Below are 17,496 nucleotides of genomic sequence, written 5' to 3'. Positions count from 1 at the left end.
GTCCATCATTCATTCACGTGACAACGCTAATCATGGCGCTAGTACCGGATGTGGAAATCGACGCATTTCGTCAAGAGGCCTTGAACCCTCCACGCTTTCGTGAGACTCCATCAGATCAACAGAAACATCATGAATTTGGCACTGATAGATCCGTTTCAATTAGCCCAGGACTCCCCGGATGCGCTCACCAATGATCTCAGTATGTTCACCTCAAATCCACCAGGAAATGGAAGAGTGGCAAATTTGTCAAATCCGTACTGATTCAAATCCAGGATCTGGCCATGCGACCACCCTGAGATTCAGTCGCAAGGGCGACTATCTCGCCTCTGGGAGGGTGGATGGGAAGGTAATCATTTGGTCAGTGAGCCCTGATCAGAAAAAGCTGTTTGTGCAGAGTTTGGCATCTTGAAAGGGAATTCGCGAGTTCCTTGGTCACAACTAACATTTTCACTGAAGGGATATGGAGACATATGGTGTTGCTATGAAACTACATGGTCACTGGAAGCAGATTCAAAGTTTGAGGTACTCCTCCTTCACTACGATTCACCGGTGCGCTGCTAAGGTTGTCCAGCTGGTCGAGAGAAGGTCGCTACCTGTTGTCAGCGTCCCAAGACTGTAGAGCCTGTCTTTGGGACTTGCAGACTCAAGAACGTATCCGAAGCGTCAAATTCGAAGCGCCAATCTACACAGCGGAACTCCATCCATACAACCACAAGCTCTTCGTCGCATCCCTCTTCGAAGACCGACCTTACTTGGTTGACATCACCGATGCCATCCCTGTCAAGCGTGTCCTTCCGACGACCCCTTTGAGCGACAGCATCCCTCGCTCCGAGAACAAACAAGCCACGACCTCGGCCATTTTCTCCGTGCTGGGAAACCACATCATCACCGGCACCTCCAAGGGGTACATCAACATTCTCGAGACCGAGTCCCGCAAAATCATTCACTCCACCAAGATCTCGGCTGGGCTTATCTCTCTGCTGCGCATGACCACCAACGGCCGCCAGCTCCTCGCAAACAGCACCGATCGCATCATCCGCACTATCAATCTGCCTGATCTCAGCCTGATAACTCCCTCCACCGCGCCGGACACAGACCCCAGCAGCAGCGATGAGCATCATGACCGCGACCCAGCCACGCTGGCCGAGAACATCGTCCTCACGGTCGAACACAAATTCCAGGACCTCGTCAACCGCCTCCGCTGGAATCATTGCGCGTTCAGCCACAGCTCCTCCACGGGCATCGCCGACTACGTGACCGCCTCCACATACATGAAGAAGGACATCTACATCTGGGAACTCCGCACCAACTCTCTGCTCCGCATCCTCGAAAACCGCGAGGAGCCCGCGATCATCGAATGGCACCCCTCTCGTCCTCTCCTGGCCTGCACGAGCATCGAAACGGGTAGTATCCAGATCTGGGGCATCGAGCCACAGCAAAAGTGGTCCGCATTGGCACCTGACTTCACCGAAGTGACGGAAAATGTCGAGTACATCGAGCGCGAGGACGAGTTCGACGAGTACCCACAAGAGGAACACCAGAAGCGCCGCTTGGACAGAGAAGACGAAGATGTCGATATCTTGACCGTGGAGAGAAAGATGGGTGAAGAAGACAGCTTCGTCTTGCCGGTGCTGTACGACATTGAGGACTCGGACGGGGATGACCAGGAACTGGTGAGGCATGGTGTTGGGACGCTTAGGAAGAAGGACGTCAACGAGGGGAAGGAGTATGAGAACGATGGAGATGAGGTGCCGAAGACAGTGCGGCGACGGAAATATTAACGAATGTTGATGTGTTCACGACGACGGCGCTACGGCTTGGGATCCCGGAAGGCTTCGAAGGGGGGGTTTGGTCCATCAGCCAGGCGTTGTGTTACGGAAGGGCCTGGCGCAGTTGGGAGAACAGCTCAAGGTGTGGTTCAGGGCAGGCTTGGTGATTGACATGCTGGCGATTAAGATCAGTCACCTCATGCGGACGGCGAAAAAGGCACGACGGTCGCGCGCAGCAGCGTCAATGTAGAATGTACTATCCACAGTTCAGGGCGATTGCGAGTTGATACGTACAAGCATCAGACTAATTCATCCGAATGAGAATCGCATGAGAACCCCTCTCCTATCTTTCCAGAGGCCTCGCCCACTCCTTGATACTCAAACAAAGATCATCCGATAATTATATCTCGGGTACAGCTTCCGCTGAGGATGGATGTCGTGAATGCTGCCCAGCGACCCGACCGAAACCTATGGCCGCGGTTCACGCTCCCATATTCTGCCGGTTGACCCGGCCTTCTCAAAAAAGAACCGGCGTCTCTGAACCCCTTGGAATCTGCGGATGGATCGCTGGAAAGGTCAGTTGACGGTTCGGGCTGGAATACGACAGGATACGACCGATCCGTTCCGCCGTGGCCGTGCAGGGTTCTTTCTGCTCGCGCTGCTGTTGGCCCTTGGACGACTCGACGAGGCTAGATCGCTCAGCAGGATTTCCTGATTAGACGATTTTATCTTGGTCACAACTTTCGAGGAATGCCATGGATGAAAGCTTGGTTGCACTGCAGCGACACATGAGATACAACGGCAATGAATGAGAGGGATATCTTTCCCAGATGAACGGCGGCGGCATTCTCTAAAATCCCTACACGAGGACGTTGAAGGCGCTACTTTGGAGACAACTCTAGACACAGGCGAAAAGCCCCAGACCATGTCCCTTTCAATCCAGCTTCCTACTAAGATCGGACCATATCATCCAGGCTCGCACCTCAGCGGCACGATTCACCTCACATCGGTCGAGTCCGTGCCCATTGGCTCTCTTGTTGTCACCTTCACCGGCGTGTCTCGTGTCACACTGACCCAGAACTACGGCGACCTCAATGTCTCAAGCACCGATTATCACTCACGCGAGGTCCTCTTTCGGCGCGAGAACGTCTTGTATACCGGAGGGAAATGGACACACAGAGCGGGAGTATATAGTTGGCCATTTGAGTTCAGAGTGCCTGAATACACCGATGACAGAGTGGCATGGAGGTGCCCGGCAGTTCAAAGGACCATCCAAGGTGCTCACAGACATGCCTTGCCGCCGACCATGCTTTATACTTGCCGGGGATTTGCTTGTCTGGTGGACTATATCCTCGAAGCGGCGTTGAAGCCGCCGTCAAGCTCTCCAACGGCCACGATGGGCAAAAGAATCACCACAAAGCATGCCATCAGCGTCCTGCCCCGGACAGTCACAGGAACAATTGCGAGTCAGAATCCCAACAGCAGGGTGGATGGCCAATTTTATGTCCATCGTCACCAATCTTTCCAAATCCCGCGGCGGAAGATCGCCATCTCTCAAGAAAACCCAATGGCCCGAATCCTGAAGTTCTCAAAGTTCCAACGTGAGGACCCCAACGAAGCGGCCACTGCATCCTCGCTCAGTATCTCTGTCCGCTTACCACGCAGGATTGAGGTCAGAGAAGACTATTCGAGGATGAGCATATTATTCCGCGGACGATCTGCGAGCAACACGGGAATGCGTGCAACAACCAGCGCACATCCCCCGTCTACTGCGACCGCCCTTACAATCAAGACTTTAAAAATCGCGGTCATTCAACACACGCACGTTCAAGCCGGACGTCACCCGTCAACCTCTACCCGCAAGACGTATTCGCGGAAGACAACATGTTCGCTGCCACTCCCAGTCTACCCGTGCGAGACACTACCCCTTAGCGCCAACGGGGCTGGTGCAGTGGAAATAGCTGCACAAACAGAGGTCGACCTCGCCGAGTTGACTCAATTGCGCATACCAAGAGAGAGTCTGGTTCCGGATTTCGCGACATACAATGCTGCCGTTGAACATACACTGGAGCTGGAGATTGGCTTCGAATGCGAAGGTAGAAACTTGAAGTTTGCATGCCAGGATGTAGCCATTGCAGTGATACCTGCTAGTGGCACACAAGAATACAGTCCTGTGCAGGCAGAGGGATCAAGAATCGAGATGCCGGGTGAGTCTGAATCGTCAAGGGCCGGAATGGACGGCATTATAGCTCAAACTTCCAACCAGGAAGCCCGAAACAACGAAAGTGAGGCTAGAACCCGCGGCAGAGGGAACGCAAGTTGGATCGTCCCGCCACCGGAGCTGAGCTCGACAGGCGTTCACTCCAGCAGCGAAAGGGACGCGTTCTTTTCGCAGCCCCCACCAAGGTATACGCCGCGGAGTTAAGGAATGTGGCATTTCTCGAGATCACTCTGAATCGAGCTGGAATCTTAATATTCCTCTTTTGACGTGTACTTGATGGGTTCATTTTGCTGGGAGCTCTAAGGGGGTGGTCCTCTTTTCCCGCGAATCGACTTCAGCGGGTTGCTGTGCGGTATAGGGCCATTGGTCATTGGTGCTGCCAGTTGCGACTTGATAATGTCCCGCCGCTAGTATTGGTTGAGGGGAGACAAGAGGATAGCCGTCATTGCTGGACAGAGACTCAAGAGTCGCCCGGTGGCGCTTCTTCTCTCGAAAGAGGAGAAACGAAAGGACGGCGATGACCGCAAGGAAAGGAACACCAACCCCGAGTCCGGTACCCAGTCCGGTCTTCAAGCCCGTGTTGGAATTAGAGACTGCCCCAATAGCAACAGGGCTGGGGTCACCGGTCGTTGTCGCTGTGATGGTGAGCAGTGAACCAGATATGTCTGTCGTGAAGGTTACTGTCTGCAGAGCGGTGGTTGATGGGAGCGCTCCGTTGCTAATAATGCTAGCAATGGGTGCAATGCTGTAGCCATGCAGAAACGCCGAGCCATTTTCCACGGCTGCGTGCGCAATGATTGGGAATAGCTTGACGCCTGCGTCCTGACAACAGGATGTGGAATTGGAGGCGCCATCCGAACAACACCATTTACTGTTGTTGCAGCGATAGAGCGAACTTGGGCCAGGTTTGCGTTGGGATGTCAGGCATCGTGGAAAGCATGCATCATCCTGCCACGTACTGTCCGTGCATAGCCCAGTGTTCAGGGTAGTGTCATTCTGGCAGCGACATGGTAAGCAACTTCCGTTAACTGTCTAGGTGATTTTGGCAACTCACCTTCATCAGACACAGGCCGTTCTTTAGACAAGTTGAGCCATCCGGGCAGCAATGTGTCACATTGGTGTTGGGAAAACATGGGGAATAAGTATCTCTCGCCGTCTGAGTTCCGTCTGGGTTATAACACACATTGGTTGCCGCGAGTCCTAGAGGAAATAGGGTAAAGAATACGAGATATGCTGGGCAACAGTACTGCATTTTCACTCAAAGACAGCCAAAGAAACCCTAGAAATTGCAGAAAGGCACGCTTGTCAAGATACAGGCGGTCAAGAGCATCAATAAAATTAACGACACTTAACTTAGAAGCCAGATATATTTCGACTTTCAGCAACACAACCCGCGTCGATCAGAGGGGCCGAATTGTCTAAATCGGCAGTGAATGTTTCATCCAGGAACGATAGAGGCTCTGAAGGTGGCCTTGTAGCCTTTGTGGAGCCGAGCTGAATAGGGGGGCAAAACGGCTTGATACTGAGCATTGTCCATGCGCGAAGCTTATAGGGTGATATTGGAGTGTGCCTGCTGTGTAATGTCGGCACGAGTTTGCCAATAATATTTCATTAGTGAGAAGGAAACTTGTCGATCGGTTGGCCTGCAGTGGCCGCCAGAGTGCGTTCCATTTGATGCCGGTGGCAGGGTTCTTCCTGCTTGGCTTGTGTAAGGCTGGACTCTATTGGAAGGAAGAGGATGACAGGAGGAGATAACTGCGCAGCGTTGATGTCTCCATCGAGTCTCCATCGACGGCTCCAGGGGCTTGTTCTTCTCGTCATCGCTCGTCCCATGATGTACCTCGTACCTAGGTACCTCTATGGTCTCTTTCCAAGGTTTTTTTCTTCTGACTCGTAGTGGATCTGCCCTGCCATCATACCAAGTGGGTTCTGGAATTGGGGTACGGAGCTCGTTCCGGTGGGAGCGGATGTTGCACAGCGCGAGAGTGGTAGCTGGCCTCGATGGGACGCCCTACGTGTTACGGGATAGTGATCGGAGAACCATTAGCCAGGTAACCAGCAAAAGAACCTTGGGACAATTCGCATGTGATCGTGATCGACGAGACGAGTAGAGAAAGAGAGGCGACGCGAAGCGAGAGGGTCCAGGATCCCAAATAGTCGCTAAAGCCTGAAAGTGTTGCTCGGGAAAATTGACTGCTTCTCACGGAAGATGTGGCAGGCGGTCAAAGGGAAACTTTGCCGAGTTTCAATTTGCGGTTGTCCGGATTTCCCTGGCATGAACGACTTTCCTATGTTTTCCGGTGGTGCAGTCCCTTTCCTCTTTTTTCTTCACATGAGATCAAAGATGACAATGAGGTCCTGAATAGACCTGCCCATCGAGCAGTCATGACCTCGATTGATGACCTTTTCCATAAACCCAATGCCGCTTCAAAGCGAAAACTCGAGGACCCGACGAAATCATTCTCCAATGCCCTCTCCAACAAATCCGCTAAATTGACCAACGGCTCCTCTCCACGCTCCTCCGCCAATGGTTCTTCTCATGGCGAGTCTACCTCCAACGGCTCGGGGAGCAAGGCTGCTTTTGTGCAGGATGAAGTCCTAGATGACCAAGACGACCTCGAGGCCGGACCTGCGCGGCCGCCGGAAGACGTGGAGGAGGAAGTTGGAGATGATGAGGAAGGGCGCTTCTTCGGCGGTGGCGTCACGAAACAAGAAAGAGAAGTGATTGATTACATTGACAAAAATGAGGCCGGGGAGGTGGAAGAGAAGATTGATTCCGCGTGGCTGCGCCGCACGGCCATCAACTTTGAACGCAAAATCAACAAGAACGCGGAATTGCGCGCCAAATACGAGAAGGAGCCCATGAAGTTTGTGAGTAGTGAGGCCGATTTAGATGCCGAGATCAAGGGCTTGAGTCTGTTGAGCGAACACGGTGAGCTGTACGCCGAATTCGTTAAAATGGGCTGCGTAGGCAGTTTGGTCGGGTTGCTTGCGCATGAAAATACCGACATCGCCATCGCCGTCTGCGAATTGCTCGCAGAGCTGACAGACGAGGACTCGACAACCACCGAAGAACAGTGGAAGATCTTGGTGAAGGCCATGATACAGGGCGACATCGTGGATCTTTTGACGAGCAACCTCAGTAGATTGGACGAGGACAACAATGAGAGTGATCGAGCAGGGGTCTATCACATCTTGAACGTTGTCGAGAACATCTTGTCCGACACTGGGAACGTGGAGGCCGTGGGCGCGAAAGACTCATTGATGGAATGGCTCCTCTCAAGAGTAAAGAAAGTCGATCCTTATGCGAGGGGAAAAGTTGGACAGAATCGGCAATACGCTGCAGAAATCCTAGCGATACTTCTCCAGAGCAACAAAACCAACCGAGACCGTCTAGCACGAAAAGACGGGGTTGACTCCCTTCTCGAACTCCTGAGCGCATATCGCAAGCGAGATCCTGAAAAGGACTCGGACGAGGAAGAGTTTGCAGAAAATCTCTTCGATTGCTTAGCTTGCATGGTGGAAGAACGCCTCGCTGGCGAGAAATTTGTCGAAGGGGAAGGGGTTGAATTGTGTCTCATCATGCTCCGAGAGGGCCGACTGGCCAAAGCACGGGCTCTGCGAGTTCTCGATCACGCGATGAGTGGAGGTAACGCAACAGCCGTCTCGATGAGGCTCGTGGACGCGGCTGGACTCAAGACAATCTTCGGCATGCTTATGAAGTCTCACAAAATGGAGCGAAGCCTTGTTGAGCATCTTATTGGGATCCTAGCGAGCATGCTAAGATATCTACCTGGAGGGTCTGCCGAAAGGATACGAACTCTTGCCAAGTTCGTTGAAAACGACTACGAAAAGATCACAAAGCTCGTCGATCTACGGCGTGAGTACAAGACGAGATTGAGCAAAGTGGATGCGCACATTCAAAGAGAGCGACAGGATCTTAACCAAGCACAACTGGAGGCACAGGCCGATGAGTGGTTCTCACGGCGACTGGACGCCGGCCTCTTCTCACTTCAAGCGATTGAGTTGATCCTCAGCTGGATGGTGGCCGAAGATAACGGAGCAAGACAGACCATCACCGTGCTTCTTGGTGAAGACGGGCTGAAGATTCTAGAGCGGAGCCTACGGGATCAGCTCAACGGGATGGATCCTGGTCAGGGTGATGAAGCAAAGGCTACGGAGGAGATGCTGGAGGCATTACTTTTGTGCGTGGAGCAATGAAGCTGGTGTTTTGTGAATGCGAAATCTAATCATGCCATTAGGGAGGACCGAATTGCTGATGGCTGACATGCATAGTCTTATGCATAATTATGATACCCTCTTCATTCATGAATCTCATTTCACCATTCTCGCCTTGTCTACCAATGTAGAACTCCTTGCCCTCTTGTGCATATACCCAAATGTGGTTAGTGTGAACGCCTCGTAAAGTGGCAAGACTTGCCACGGCGCCATCATTTTGATGCGCGCCAAAAAGATTCCAGAGCCATTCCTCTCCACAGCAACCACGATTTACGACTCTCCATCCTTCGTGCAGTCTCGACTATCCTTCTCTCGCTGCTCAGGTTTCTGGCTGTCTGTCGCGCTGTGAGATGCTCTCTAGAGGAAATCTGAAGTCTTGACTGATGATTCAGTGCCCTTTATCAGAGCGCATTCTGAAGACCTGAGTTGCGCCTGAGAAAGGGAGGTAGACTCGACTTCGCCTCCTCTCCCTCCTTCTCCTTCCCTTTCTTCGCTTTCGCCTCGTTCCCTCGTCACAGCTCGCCCACGAGTCCCCTCTCCTCCGTACCATCGATCGCCAGTCATGGCGGAATACGATGTAAAGTATGAACCGAACGGCTACTATGGGGATGGTGGTGCCTACGAGGAGGTGGAGACTGGAGAACAAGACATCACATCTGAAGACTGCTGGAAAGTCATCAGTTCATTCTTCGATATCAAAAAGTTGGCCTCTATGCAGATAGACTCATTCAACCACTTCATGCGCTCAGGCCTGCAAGACCTGGTCAACGAAAAGGGCGGCGTTACTTTGGATCATGCACAAAATGTCGATGAAAGCGACCCGAATCCAGTCGTCATCAAGAGACACGAGGTCAAGTTTGGCAAGGTCACGCTCAGCAAGCCGAACCAGGTTGAGCCGGACGGGACTACCACTGACTGTATGCCACACGAAGCACGAATGCGGAGTTTGACATACGCAAGCCCAGTATATGTCAAGATGACGCGAAGAACGTACTACGCAAGGGAACATCCTTGGGACGAAGACGGCAAAGATGCTGGCGTTATGAGAGAGGATGGCACTGAGCTATACTGGAGAGAGGGCTATGAGGAAGATGACTTCGACAATGACAAAGAGGTATACATAGGAAAGATACCTATCATGGTCAGAAGCATGACTTGCCACTTGGTGAGCGAGAAGTTCCAGAGCGAAAGAGACCTCTTCGCATGGGGAGAATGTCCATACGACCAGGGAGGCTATTTCATCATTAACGGCAGCGAGAAAGTTCTTATTGCCCAAGAACGAAGTGCCGGAAACATTGTCCAGGTCTTCCAAAAGGCAGCGCCTTCGCCATTCACCCATCTCGCCGAGATCAGATCCGTCATCGACCGTGGTGCTCGCATGATGTCGCAGTGCACGGTCAAACTCTTCCGCAGAGTCGACGGTCCTGATGGCACCAAGATCGACAACCCGATCCGAGTTCAATTACCATACGTCAAGCAGGACATTCCTCTTGTTATTGTCTTCCGAGCTCTGGATATAGTCTCCGACGCCGATATCTTGGAGAAAATTTGCTTCGATCAGAGTGATAAGGAGATGATGGATATGCTGATGGGCTCGCTCCAAGAAGGCCAGGCCATTCAGGGTGCAGATCTGGCTCGGGACTTCATTGCGCGCAGAGGCAATATTCCGACTTTGAAAAGCCACGAACGACAGAAACATGCCACAGACATCTTGCAAAAGGAGTTTTTGCCCCATATTGGACAAAGCCCCGATGCTACCGCTAGAAAAGCATTCTTTCTCGGTTACATGGTCAATCGACTACTGAAGTGCGCTCTCGGTCGTGCTGAGCCGGATGATCGAGATCATCTAGGAAAAAAGCGACTCGATCTTGCCGGACCTTTGATGACCAACCTCTTCCGATTACAGTTCGACAAAGCCACCAAAGATTTCTACAGATATATGCAGAAGCGCGTGGAAGCGGGCCACCCCATCAATATCATGGCAGGCTTCAAACATCCAATTATCACTAGCGGTTTGAAATATTCATTGGCTACTGGCAATTGGGGTGATCAGAAGAAACTGGACAAAGCGAAAGCTGGTGTTTCTCAAGTGCTCAGCCGATACACTTTTGCCTCCACTTTATCACATCTTCGTCGTACCAATGCCCCGATCGGTCGAGAAGGTAAAATCGCAAAGCCTCGCCAACTCCACAACACTCATTGGGGTTATGTTTGCCCGGCTGAGACACCGGAAGGTCAGGCTTGCGGCCTGGTCAAGAATTTGTCTCTCATGTCGATGGTTACAAATACTTACGAGACTGCTCCATTGGTGAATTATATCCTCACCAAAAACGTCGAAGCACTGGAAGATTGGGAACCTCGATTAAATCCTCAAGCGACCAAGGTCTTTGTCGATGGTGTGTGGTTTGCCGTGGTCCTACGAGACCCCAAACGCCTCGTTGATGACTTACGCAAGCTACGGAGAAAGGGCGTCTTTGACGCTCAAGTAAGTTTGGTCTGGGATATCCGAGAGAAAGAATTCAAAGTCAACGGTGACTCGGGCAGAATTGTCCGTCCGCTGTTTGTGGTGGAGACCGACCCGGCCTCAGAAAATCGTGGCAACTTAGTGCTGAATAAGGAGCACATCAACAAGCTTGATGAGACTGCCTATTTGAAGGAGAGTGGCATTCAGTGGACCGATGAAATCAGACCATACGGCTGGAACAATCTCCTAGAATCAGGCGTCGTCGAATACCTCGATGCTGAGGAAGAAGAGACCGCAATGATCATCATGACACCTGAGGCTCTGGCCGACTCCAAAGCAAGATGGATGGGCATGGAGATAGAGGCCGAAGACGACCCCTTGCGCAGAAACGATCCTCTGTTAAACCCATTCTCCCACACCTTCACTCATTGCGAAATTCATCCAAGTATGATCTTGGGTGTCTGCGCCAGCATCATCCCTTTCCCTGACCACAATCAATCACCTCGTAACACCTACCAATCTGCTATGGGTAAGCAGGCTATGGGCGTCTTCCTCACCAACTTCGACCAACGGATGGAGACCATGGCAAACATCCTCTACTATCCTCAAAAACCTCTTGCAAGAACGATGGCAATGGACTATCTGAAATTCCGAGAACTTCCTGCCGGACAGAACGCCATTGTTGCCATCGCGTGTTATTCAGGTTACAATCAAGAAGATTCGGTCATCATGAATCAAAGCTCGATCGACCGTGGTCTCTTCCGATCGTTGTTCTACCGTACCTACCAAGACTCGGAGAAGATCGTTGGCCACTCCGTGGTAGAGCAGTTCGAGAAGCCTACAAGAGCTGATACTCTCCGTCTCAAGCACGGCACCTATGACAAGATTGACGAAGATGGAATTGTCGCTCCTGGTGTCCGTGTGAGTGGTGAAGATATCATCATGGGCAAGACAGCTCCGATGGCGCCAGACGCCGAAGAGCTTGGTCAAAGACAGAAACAGCACATCAAGCGCGACGTGTCAACCCCATTGAGATCTACCGAGTCTGGCATTGTTGACCAGGTCCTGCTGACGACAACCAATGAAGGTCATCGGTTTGCAAAGGTCAGGGTCAGGACCACGAAAGTGCCTCAGATTGGCGATAAATTCGCATCTCGCCATGGTCAGAAAGGTACAATTGGTATCACGTACCGTCACGAGGATATGCCTTTCACTCGAGAAGGCATCGTGCCCGATCTGATCATCAACCCGCACGCCATTCCCTCTCGAATGACCATTGCACACTTGATCGAATGCCAACTCTCAAAGGTAGCGACACTTCGCGGTGATGAAGGCGACGCCACCCCGTTCACGAAAGTCACAGTGACGCAGATCTCTGAGCTGCTAAGACGAATGGGCTACCAGTCCCGCGGCTTCGAAGTCATGTACAATGGGCATACCGGACGCAAACTGGTCGCACAAGTCTTCCTCGGTCCTACCTATTACCAACGTCTCAGACATATGGTCGATGACAAAATCCATTCTCGTGCTCGAGGCCCCACTCAAATCCTGACCCGACAGCCTGTCGAAGGTCGTGCTCGCGACGGTGGCCTGCGTTTCGGCGAAATGGAACGCGACTGCATGATCGCGCACGGTGCCTCATCGTTCCTAAAAGAACGCCTTTTTGACGTCTCCGATCCTTTCCGCGTGCACATTTGTGATATCTGCGGATTGATGACCGTGATCGCGAAACTGAAAAAGAATACCTTTGAGTGCAAGAACTGCAACAATAAGAATCGCATCAGTCAGATTTACTTGCCGTATGCGGCCAAGTTATTGTTCCAAGAGCTGTGGAGCATGAACATTGCGGCAAGGTTGTACACGAAGAAAGGATAGGGGTTAAGGAGGTTGCTGCTAGGAAGCGACAAGACCGCAAAGGCAAGTGGGCTGGCCAAGGATTGAGGCGTTGACTGTCCCCAAGATCTTGGGACGTTGGCATACATTTTCAGCGATGATTTCTCCGTCTGAACAGACAAACGTCACGGCGCCTGTTTTGCGGGAGGCGTGAGACATTATTTTCACCGAGGCGAATCTCAGTGATTGATTGGGGGATGGGTCACGATCAATTGGAGGGCTCTAGGAACCAAAAACCAGTGTATTCCAATCCTCATCAAGCGTCTATGTTTTTCTATGGCCACTTCTGGTGTTCTGCATTTGCCCCCGCTCAGTCTCGGTCCTGACGCTTGGAGTCGGTCAACAAGGGCCGACCCAGTCAGTCCCTTGCACAACGTGAAGAGACGAGCGGAGAGCCAGAGAACGGACGGGATGGTTGAAGCTGGGTGGGGAGGAAATGTACCATATCACACATCATCATCATTGTTGCTATGTCATTCTTACACGAAGACGCAAGGAGAGCAATGGGAGAGAGCAGGAAATATCAGAGCAAAGGGGGAGGGTCGATTAGATGAGATGACCGTCTTTTCTCAGCCGAATCCCCCTAGTTGCCGTTACATTAGATATGATAACTCGAGTCAATTGTTTAATCAATTCCACACGGTCCGGGTATTATTATTTCCTTTTCAGTTGCAGAGGCCATCATCACATTGGCTTGTGAGGCGGACGGGAAAGCATAAAACGACGGGACCTTCGTAATCGACGGGATCGAGTGCACCCATGGTACACTGTGCACACACCCTGCTGGGCCACCTATTGCGCGGACCCAGGGGGGTGGCTGCTGCCCCCCGGATGGTGATACTGTTCCGTGTGATGTTGTAGCTTCTCCTTGTCGGGCAACGGCTTCAGCGCATCAATGATCCGATGTGCCAGGCCGGGCTTTTGTTCACCCTCGGTGTATGGATGATGCGCCGTGAGTCCACCGATTTGGTCAATGTGTCCGCCTTGTTCTGAGATGGATTTCCGGCTGGAGGGGTCGTGGACGGGGTCATAGGGGACATGGGTTGTGGCAGGGTCGATCGCATCGGGTCCTACGCTACTCTTTCTCGGGTGAGTGGCGGTTTCTGGTGCGGACTGGGCGCCTGTAGGTGCGGCGGTGCTGGACGCTTTGGCGGACTCGTGGGCTGGATCGTCCTTGGAGAAGGGATTGTATGATGGCTTCTGAAGGCCGCCACTTTGTGCCTCGTACGAGGTTGCGGCCGGCTCGTGAGATGCGGCAGCAGCAGTCCGAGCTACGGCGGCACCCGTGCCTCCAGCGACTCCAGCTTCGGCAACATGATGATCGCCATGCTCAGCCTCGGGCTCATGATGGTCGTAATCCTCGTATTCTTCTTCTTCACCTGTATCCTTGTTCTTGCGGCGCTTGAAGATCCGTTTCAGCAGGCCCGGCTTCTTCCCCTCTGGCTCCTTATGGAGCTTTGTGTGACCTGATTCATCGGTTGCCGTTGTGGGAGGCGGATGTTTGTCCTTGTCGTGCACCTCGTACGCACCAGCGCTGGCAGCTACGCCTGCACCGGCCCCGGCAGCGGCGGTGGCCGTAGCTTTTTCACGTTCCTTTTGCTCGCGCTCAAGTTCCTCGCGGCGATGTTTTTCTTCCTTCTCTGCAGCCTTCTCACGGGCCTGCTCTTCCTTTTCGAGCTCTTTTTGGTGATGCTTCTCTTCCTTCTCGAGCTCCTTCTGGTGTTGTTTCTGTTCCTTCTCGAGCTCCTTCTGGTGTTGTTTTTGTTCCTTCTCGAGCTCTTTCTGGTGTTGCTTTTCTTCTTTCTTGAGATCCTTCTGGTGCTGCTTCTCTTCCTTCTTGGCTTGTTTTTCTGCCGCCTTCTGGTCCTTTTCGAACTGCTTCTGGCGGGCAGCCTCTTGTTCCGCTAAATCCTTCTGTCTCTGAGCATCGTCCTCAAGCCTGTCTTGCCGCTGATTATATTCATACAACCCAGCCGCTCCCACTCCAGCACCTGCAACTCCAGCAAGCGCAGCTTCTTCCTCCTTTTTGTGCCTTCGCCGTTCCGTTTCCTCTGAGATTCTATCTTGTCGTTCAGAGTATTCGGGTGCGATGGATGCTCCGCCTGCGACGCTTGTGGCCCCAGAACGAGCGGCTTCACGTTTCGCTTGGTCATCCTGAGCTCGAGCCTCGAGCTGGTCTTGACGTTGATTGTATTCAGGGACGACAGACGCACCAGCTGTAGCGGGTGCAGCCTCGTGCGCGACGAGGGGTTGTTTGGCAGGTTGGCTTGTAGGGGCCGTCCTGGTAGCGCCCTCCGAAGTGGGAAGGGTCGCAGCAGCTGGTGTTGCAGTAGTGGCGTCCTCACGGAGAGGCCAATCGGACCTTGCTGTGTCTTTCTCTCGATCTTGCATGGCATAAGCACCAGCTGCGGCGGCGCCAGCTCCAACACCCGCGGCGCCAGCGGCTAATCCTGCATTACGGCCTGCATGATCTTTATGATCCTGGTCTGCAACGGCCGATGTACCACCGACTGGCGGATTGATCGGCGCGGGAGAATCTACACCTGCTGGATAGGCCGTTGTAGGAATACTCTCTTTCCTGTGATGCGACGGGGGAGGCCCTGAGCGACTCGGCGCGGTATAGGAGTCGACACCAGTGGTAGTGGTAGGTTGATTAGGGGTATCTGCAATGGCATGTGGTTGATCATCCTCTGCACGTGAAGTAGCAGCCACAGCACCGCTAGCAGCAGTTCCTAGGCCCACTGCACCGAGAATCTTACCAATTGTTCCAGATGTCTTGGGCTCTTCCGAAACTGGCTCTTGAGTTCCTGGAGCGGCTCTTGTTGCATACTGAGCTGCAGCAGCTGCGTCAGGCACTTTGGTCTTCTCAACTTCACTGTAGACCGCCGATCGTTCGGCTGGTGATGTTGTCGTCGTCAAGGTGGAAGGAGCCATTGTGGTAGCATCATGCGCTGTTACGTCTTGCGGGAATGCTCCTGGGATGTGAGAAGCTGGAAAAGTTAGCACATTGGTTCTACAGGTCGAGCATCGTCGGGACGACATACTGCTATAATCTTTGTCCTTGTGAAATGCGTGCGCTGCGGCGGCTAAGGGCCCACCCTCTGGGACGCCCTTGTTTGACCCGTATGAGTGTTCGGGAGTTCGATACGTGGTGGGATCCTCAGATCTGGAGTCAACAACATTTGGAATGGGATCGCCTTTACGCAGAGTATGGGAGCTATAGGTCGAGGTTTCGCCAATGGCAGCGGTACCAGGGTCAGGGCCTGACGACCCAGTGACCGGATGTGCTTCATGGGTCTGTTGTGCACCTACGCCTGTTGATGGGTTAGAAATGTCGATAGGGGCAATGCAGGGATGTGGTTCGGGCAAGGATGAGCGCACCTAGGGCGTCTCCAGCGGGTGTATTTTCCTGGGAGGCGGCTGAAGCATCCGCAGACTGTTCTTCGCTCTTGGGAAAATGAGAACCTTGTCCTGTCAACCGACCACTTGGTCCAGCCCTGTCTTCGGCGTCTCCTTTCTCCCTGCTTTGCATTGAGCACGTGTTAGGGGAAGAGCGAGTCTGTGCGGATGAGGATACATACATCATGGTCTTGAGCTTGTCCATTCCGCTCTGGAATTGCTAGATCTTGTCAACGTGGGTTTAGATGAGGCGCAGACAAGGCCATCAACTGCACAGAGGAGGAAGACTATCGATGTGGGAAGAAGTAACAGACGAGAATGTTGGATGAGGAGACGGGAGGTGAAGCTGGCTGCGCTCGTGAAGGCTGTGTGCGCCATGTTTCCTGGTTTGCGTCATAACCTGAGAAACTCGAACCACACCATGACACCAGATCGTCAGACTTCCAAGCTGTTGTCACGTATTCTAGGGGCCTGTTCAAGCCACAGACGGAAGAGATGCTGTTGTTCATTGGATGACGGCCACACTAGCCACTGCCATCTGCCCACCGACATGGGATATTTGGGGGTTGAAGCGGGGAGAGTGAAAGCACTAGGCACAGTCCTTTGGAGGTAGAGCAACTCAGCTGTGGCCAGTCTGTGCCAATCTAGACACCGATGAAGTCATACACAACAGCAACCCACAAACCACAAGGGCATCTTTGCGCAACCAAGATCTGGGGAGATCGACCAATCGTCCTGCAACCAAGAGACTGGCGATGGACGTGGGAGGGGCATTAATGCACATCGTCGGCCATTTTGAGGGCGACTACCCGAGACGACGACGCACAAAGATGTCCTGTGTCTCCGTAATGTGACAATTGGGCGATGGTGATGATGAGTTTCTCCCCCAAATAGCAGTGATGGCCGCCCTCGTCGACTTGCCACGCGTCACTGGGCAAGAGATGGAAGCGGTCACGTGAGAGGGAGAGAGAGTTGAGCGAGATATCGCCGCTGTGGTACACGCTGTGGTACACGTCGTGGCGAACATGACTCTGGACTCTGGCCAGAGCCTCGACGGGCAGGGCCAACGAGACATCTCTGGCCCGTGGAGTGATACGAACGAGAACTTATCTTCTCAGCGACGAGAGGCACCCGTCCCGAATCAGCCCTTATCAGCAGAAACAACTCCCCTTCATGCACGTCGGGTGAAGGACACGCTCACTAGAGCACTAACGGGAGCACGCTGTGGAAGGGAGCCACGCTACAGGTGCATGTCGCGGTCTTTGGGGGGCGTTGCGGGTGCAGAGGCGTAGGGGCTTGGGGGCGCTATGGGTAAATTGATAGGGCTAGTGAGGCCCCGAGGGCCCAGGCTGGGCAGCGGCCAATGCAAGGGGCAGCCAATCGCCACCCAACCACATCCAGCGAAAGCCGCCTGCGCCAGAGCAAGAGCCGGAAGAAGAATGTTTCTAGAAGGTGGCATTGCCTTCTTGGATCGTTCGCGCAGATTACGAGGTGCGAGGCACGACACAAAC

At 53.0% G+C, this 17,496-nt stretch overlaps 5 protein-coding genes across 6 annotated transcripts; 3 read left to right on the top strand and 2 right to left on the bottom strand.

The window, feature by feature from the left end:
- Nucleotides 1–104: 104 nt before the first annotated feature.
- PV07_02482 lies at nt 105–2,108 on the top strand. 2 transcript variants are annotated; one of them, XM_016389094.1, is made up of 4 exons: nt 105–199; nt 273–357; nt 457–522; nt 572–2,108. In XM_016389094.1, the coding sequence occupies exons 1-4, from the start codon at nt 130–132 to the stop codon at nt 1,779–1,781; spliced, it is 1,431 nt and encodes a 476-aa protein (XP_016250996.1). In that variant the 5' UTR covers nt 105–129; the 3' UTR covers nt 1,782–2,108. The 2 variants fall into 2 exon arrangements, with proteins under 2 accessions (XP_016250996.1, XP_016250997.1); XM_016389095.1 differs by having other exon boundaries at nt 273–522.
- An 810-nt stretch (nt 2,109–2,918) lies between these two features.
- Nucleotides 2,919–5,307, bottom strand: PV07_02481 (uncharacterized protein). Its single transcript, XM_016389093.1, has 2 exons — nt 5,045–5,307; nt 2,919–4,986 (listed from the first exon to the last, which is right to left on the bottom strand). The coding sequence occupies exons 1-2, from the start codon at nt 5,240–5,242 to the stop codon at nt 4,273–4,275; spliced, it is 912 nt and encodes a 303-aa protein (XP_016250995.1). The 5' UTR covers nt 5,243–5,307; the 3' UTR covers nt 2,919–4,272.
- An 882-nt stretch (nt 5,308–6,189) lies between these two features.
- Nucleotides 6,190–8,334, top strand: PV07_02480 (uncharacterized protein). Its single transcript, XM_016389092.1, has 2 exons — nt 6,190–8,195; nt 8,253–8,334. The coding sequence occupies exons 1-2, from the start codon at nt 6,376–6,378 to the stop codon at nt 8,275–8,277; spliced, it is 1,845 nt and encodes a 614-aa protein (XP_016250994.1). The 5' UTR covers nt 6,190–6,375; the 3' UTR covers nt 8,278–8,334.
- A 156-nt stretch (nt 8,335–8,490) lies between these two features.
- PV07_02479 (uncharacterized protein) lies at nt 8,491–13,219 on the top strand. The gene is made up of 2 exons (XM_016389091.1): nt 8,491–8,574; nt 8,622–13,219. The coding sequence occupies exon 2, from the start codon at nt 8,792–8,794 to the stop codon at nt 12,566–12,568; it is 3,777 nt and encodes a 1,258-aa protein (XP_016250993.1). The 5' UTR covers nt 8,491–8,574; nt 8,622–8,791; the 3' UTR covers nt 12,569–13,219.
- Nucleotides 13,026–17,066, bottom strand: PV07_02478 (uncharacterized protein). The gene is made up of 4 exons (XM_016389090.1): nt 16,168–17,066; nt 15,968–16,107; nt 15,631–15,900; nt 13,026–15,576 (listed from the first exon to the last, which is right to left on the bottom strand). The coding sequence occupies exons 1-4, from the start codon at nt 16,188–16,190 to the stop codon at nt 13,379–13,381; spliced, it is 2,631 nt and encodes an 876-aa protein (XP_016250992.1). The 5' UTR covers nt 16,191–17,066; the 3' UTR covers nt 13,026–13,378.
- Nucleotides 17,067–17,496: the final 430 nt, after the last annotated feature.

This window comes from Cladophialophora immunda, assembly GCF_000835495.1.
Source record: "Cladophialophora immunda strain CBS 83496 unplaced genomic scaffold supercont1.2, whole genome shotgun sequence".
Lineage (NCBI taxonomy): Eukaryota > Fungi > Ascomycota > Eurotiomycetes > Chaetothyriales > Herpotrichiellaceae > Cladophialophora > Cladophialophora immunda.
This window is presented reverse-complemented; position numbering and strand designations above follow the sequence as displayed.

Coding starts and splice junctions, on each gene's coding strand:
- PV07_02482 (XM_016389094.1), top strand. CDS start 130: ATGAATTTGGCACTGATAGATCCGTTTCAATTAGCCCAGGACTCCCCG. Junction 358..456: donor GATGGGAAGGTAATCATTTG/GTCAGTGAGCCC, acceptor TTTTCACTGAAG/GGATATGGAGACATATGGTG. Junction 523..571: donor AAGCAGATTCAAAGTTTGAG/GTACTCCTCCTT, acceptor AAGGTTGTCCAG/CTGGTCGAGAGAAGGTCGCT.
- PV07_02480 (XM_016389092.1), top strand. CDS start 6,376: ATGACCTCGATTGATGACCTTTTCCATAAACCCAATGCCGCTTCAAAG. Junction 8,196..8,252: donor ATGCTGGAGGCATTACTTTT/GTGCGTGGAGCA, acceptor TCATGCCATTAG/GGAGGACCGAATTGCTGATG.
- PV07_02478 (XM_016389090.1), bottom strand. CDS start 16,190: ATGGACAAGCTCAAGACCATGAT. Junction 16,108..16,167: donor GACAAGCTCAAGACCATGAT/GTATGTATCCTC, acceptor AATGCAAAGCAG/GGAGAAAGGAGACGCCGAAG. Junction 15,577..15,630: donor CAAGGACAAAGATTATAGCA/GTATGTCGTCCC, acceptor TAACTTTTCCAG/CTTCTCACATCCCAGGAGCA.
- PV07_02481 (XM_016389093.1), bottom strand. CDS start 5,242: ATGCAGTACTGTTGCCCAGCATATCTCGTATTCTTTACCCTATTTCCT. Junction 4,987..5,044: donor ACGGCCTGTGTCTGATGAAG/GTGAGTTGCCAA, acceptor TGTCGCTGCCAG/AATGACACTACCCTGAACAC.
- PV07_02479 (XM_016389091.1), top strand. CDS start 8,792: ATGGCGGAATACGATGTAAAGTATGAACCGAACGGCTACTATGGGGAT.